The following is a 2,585-nucleotide window of genomic DNA, read 5'->3' on the forward strand; positions in this document are numbered from 1 at the left end:
AAAATCTTGTAGAACGTTTTAATGTATTTATTAGCGTGTTTAAGTTATATTCTTAGACATATATATATATGCAACTCGTCTAAACATCAACCCAACAATGTTAGATCTGTAAATTTGCTTTCGCAAATTTTTGGTTCTTCCCTCGCCGGGATTCGAACCCATGCTACTGTGATATCGTGACACCAAATCGCCTGCACTGCAGCCGTCCCGCTAGACAATATATATATATATATATATATATATATATGTAGCAAAAGTAAATAAACACGGTGTACAGAATGTATATAATAATATTTTTAAATTTGCAAACTACATTTCACATCAAATAATAACAGTTCGTTAAAATATTGTCACTAGCGCTTTCATGCCTTCTGGCAATCTTCAGGCGACGTTTTAACAATGTCCTTGACGACACTGCCGTTGGTAACGTTTATTACGTTACAATAACGATAAGGGGAGATAAATCAAACGTGTTTAAGTAGATCCGTTTAATTTTGGCTGAAAGTCCTTTATAAAGTGTGCTTCCTTTGCCAGTCTTTTATATTTGTTCGATTCGTTCATTTTATAGAACGGATATACGGTAAATTTTCCACTACTGCACGTTTCGAAATGTTCGCTCACATCTTGCATTCGTGTGGATGGATCTCGTATCTGTTGTCTGTGAACACGAACTCTTTGACAAATTGAGTTACCAGTCTGTCCGATGTACCATTCCTTGCAAGTGCTGCATACAATACAGTAAATAAGGTTTACCGTTTTGCAATTCATGTCTGCATTTGGAATAATGGTTTGGCCGTTTTTCAATGTTATTTGCGGGCCGGTTGCCATGTATTCACAAAGACCACATCTAGGGTCATTACATTTTGAAACGTTGTATTGTATTCCATTTGGGTCATAAAACTTAGCCCTTGTTAAAATCTTTTTAAGATTTAAAGGCTGTCTTTTACTTTTCAGGAATTTTTCTGTAGGGAAAAGCTTTTTAAATTTTTTCGTTTTTTGTAAAACTGGCAAATTTGCTTTTATGACGTTGAATATGTCAGGATTGTACGGGTTATGAGTGCTAACAAACGGGATAAGTTCTGTATTACTCTCTTTGCGTGCTGTGGACCTGAGTTCCGTCATTGGTATAGCTTTTGCCTTTTCTATTCCCTTTTCTATTAGTGGGTTTGGATAGTTTTGTTCTTTCAAAAACACCTTCAGTTCATTCAAACGTAATTCCTTCGTGAAATCATCACTCACAATTGTACATACACGTCGTGCTAGACAAAACGGGATGTTTCTTTTCGTATGTGAAGGATGGCATGAATGAAAATTCAGGTATTGGTGGGTGTCCGTCTTCTTATAATATATATCTGTGGTTAAGGTTGTTCCATTCTTTAATATTAAAATATCTAGAAATGGCAGTCTTTGTTCGCTAGATTCGATGGTAAATTTAATCGAAGGATGTAATGTGTTTATCAGACTATGAAACTTCTCTAAATTGTGACTTTTGTTTAAAATGATAAAACAGTCGTCTAAGAATCGCTTCCATTCCGATTTTACGTACACTTTAAAAGCTGTATCAAATTCACTTTCAACTTGTTGATACATTTTATCCTCCAGAAATCCCATCACGAGAGTTGCGTATGTGGGAGCAACTTTTGTTCCCATAGCTGTACCAGAGATCTGTAGATAATATTTTCCATCAAAGAAAAAGGTGTTATTATCTAGTATGATTTTCAATCCCTCCAACAAAAAATTATTCGAAAATCTTTGGTCGATAATGTGCCTATATGACTCTAGCCAAAATTTTACAGCATCTAATCCTAGTTTGTGCGGTATATTGGTGTAAAGACTTGTTACGTCGAAGCTTACCAATATTGCATCTTCTTTGACTTCGGCTGGTAAATGATTTAAAAAATCAAAATTATCACGGATAAAACTAGGTACATATTGGCATAAAGGTTTCAAAATTAGGTCAATGAAATGGCTCAATCTATGAGTTGGACACTGCGGTCCAGCAACAATAGGCCGAAATTTTAAATCTTTTGGTGAATTTATTTCGATATATGCGCAATTTTGTTGTTGAACTGCTGTTTCTACTTCCTTACTTTTGTGGATTTTAGGTAGTCCATAAAAGTTGCTTGTCTTTACCTCAAATTTTGTAAGATAGTCAACTTCCTTTTCAGTAGTACAATGAGGAAATTTTGAAATAAGTTTGTTTATATTTCTCTTAGTTTTCTTTTCCATATTGTCGTTGAGTTCCCGATAATATTGTTTATCATTGAGCTGTTCCTGAATTTTGTCTCGGTAATATATTCTGAAGATTGCCAGAAGGCATGAAAGCGCTAGTGACAATATTTTAACGAACTGTTATTATTTGATGTGAAATGTAGTTTGCAAATTTAAAAATATTATTATATATATGTATATATAGGTGTAAGAAAAGTTTACATGTATAGAGGTATATATTCATATAATAGATAGTAAGATAAGTACACACGTTGACAATTGGTTTCATCCATCCATTGGGACTCACCAGGATAACTGAATAACCTGTTATCATGGTGAGTCCCACTGGATGGACGAAACCGAATGAACTGTTA

The 2,585-nt window shown here is 34.4% G+C and overlaps 1 protein-coding gene across 1 annotated transcript; it reads right to left on the reverse strand.

Moving 5' to 3' along the window:
* Positions 1-474: 474 nt before the first annotated feature.
* LOC139515493 (uncharacterized) lies at positions 475-2,229 on the reverse strand. Its single transcript, XM_071305091.1, has one exon. It carries the CDS (start codon positions 2,227-2,229, stop codon positions 475-477), a length of 1,755 nt encoding a protein of 584 aa, XP_071161192.1.
* Between the last annotated feature and the right edge of the window lie 356 nt (positions 2,230-2,585).

Source organism: Mytilus edulis, chromosome 1 (genome assembly GCF_963676685.1).
Source record: "Mytilus edulis chromosome 1, xbMytEdul2.2, whole genome shotgun sequence".
Taxonomy (NCBI): Eukaryota; Metazoa; Mollusca; class Bivalvia; order Mytilida; family Mytilidae; genus Mytilus; species Mytilus edulis.

What these genes read in the sequence shown, in the direction of transcription:
- LOC139515493 (XM_071305091.1), bottom strand. Translation starts at nt 2,229, where the DNA reads ATGGAAAAGAAAACTAAGAGAAATATAAACAAACTTATTTCAAAATTT.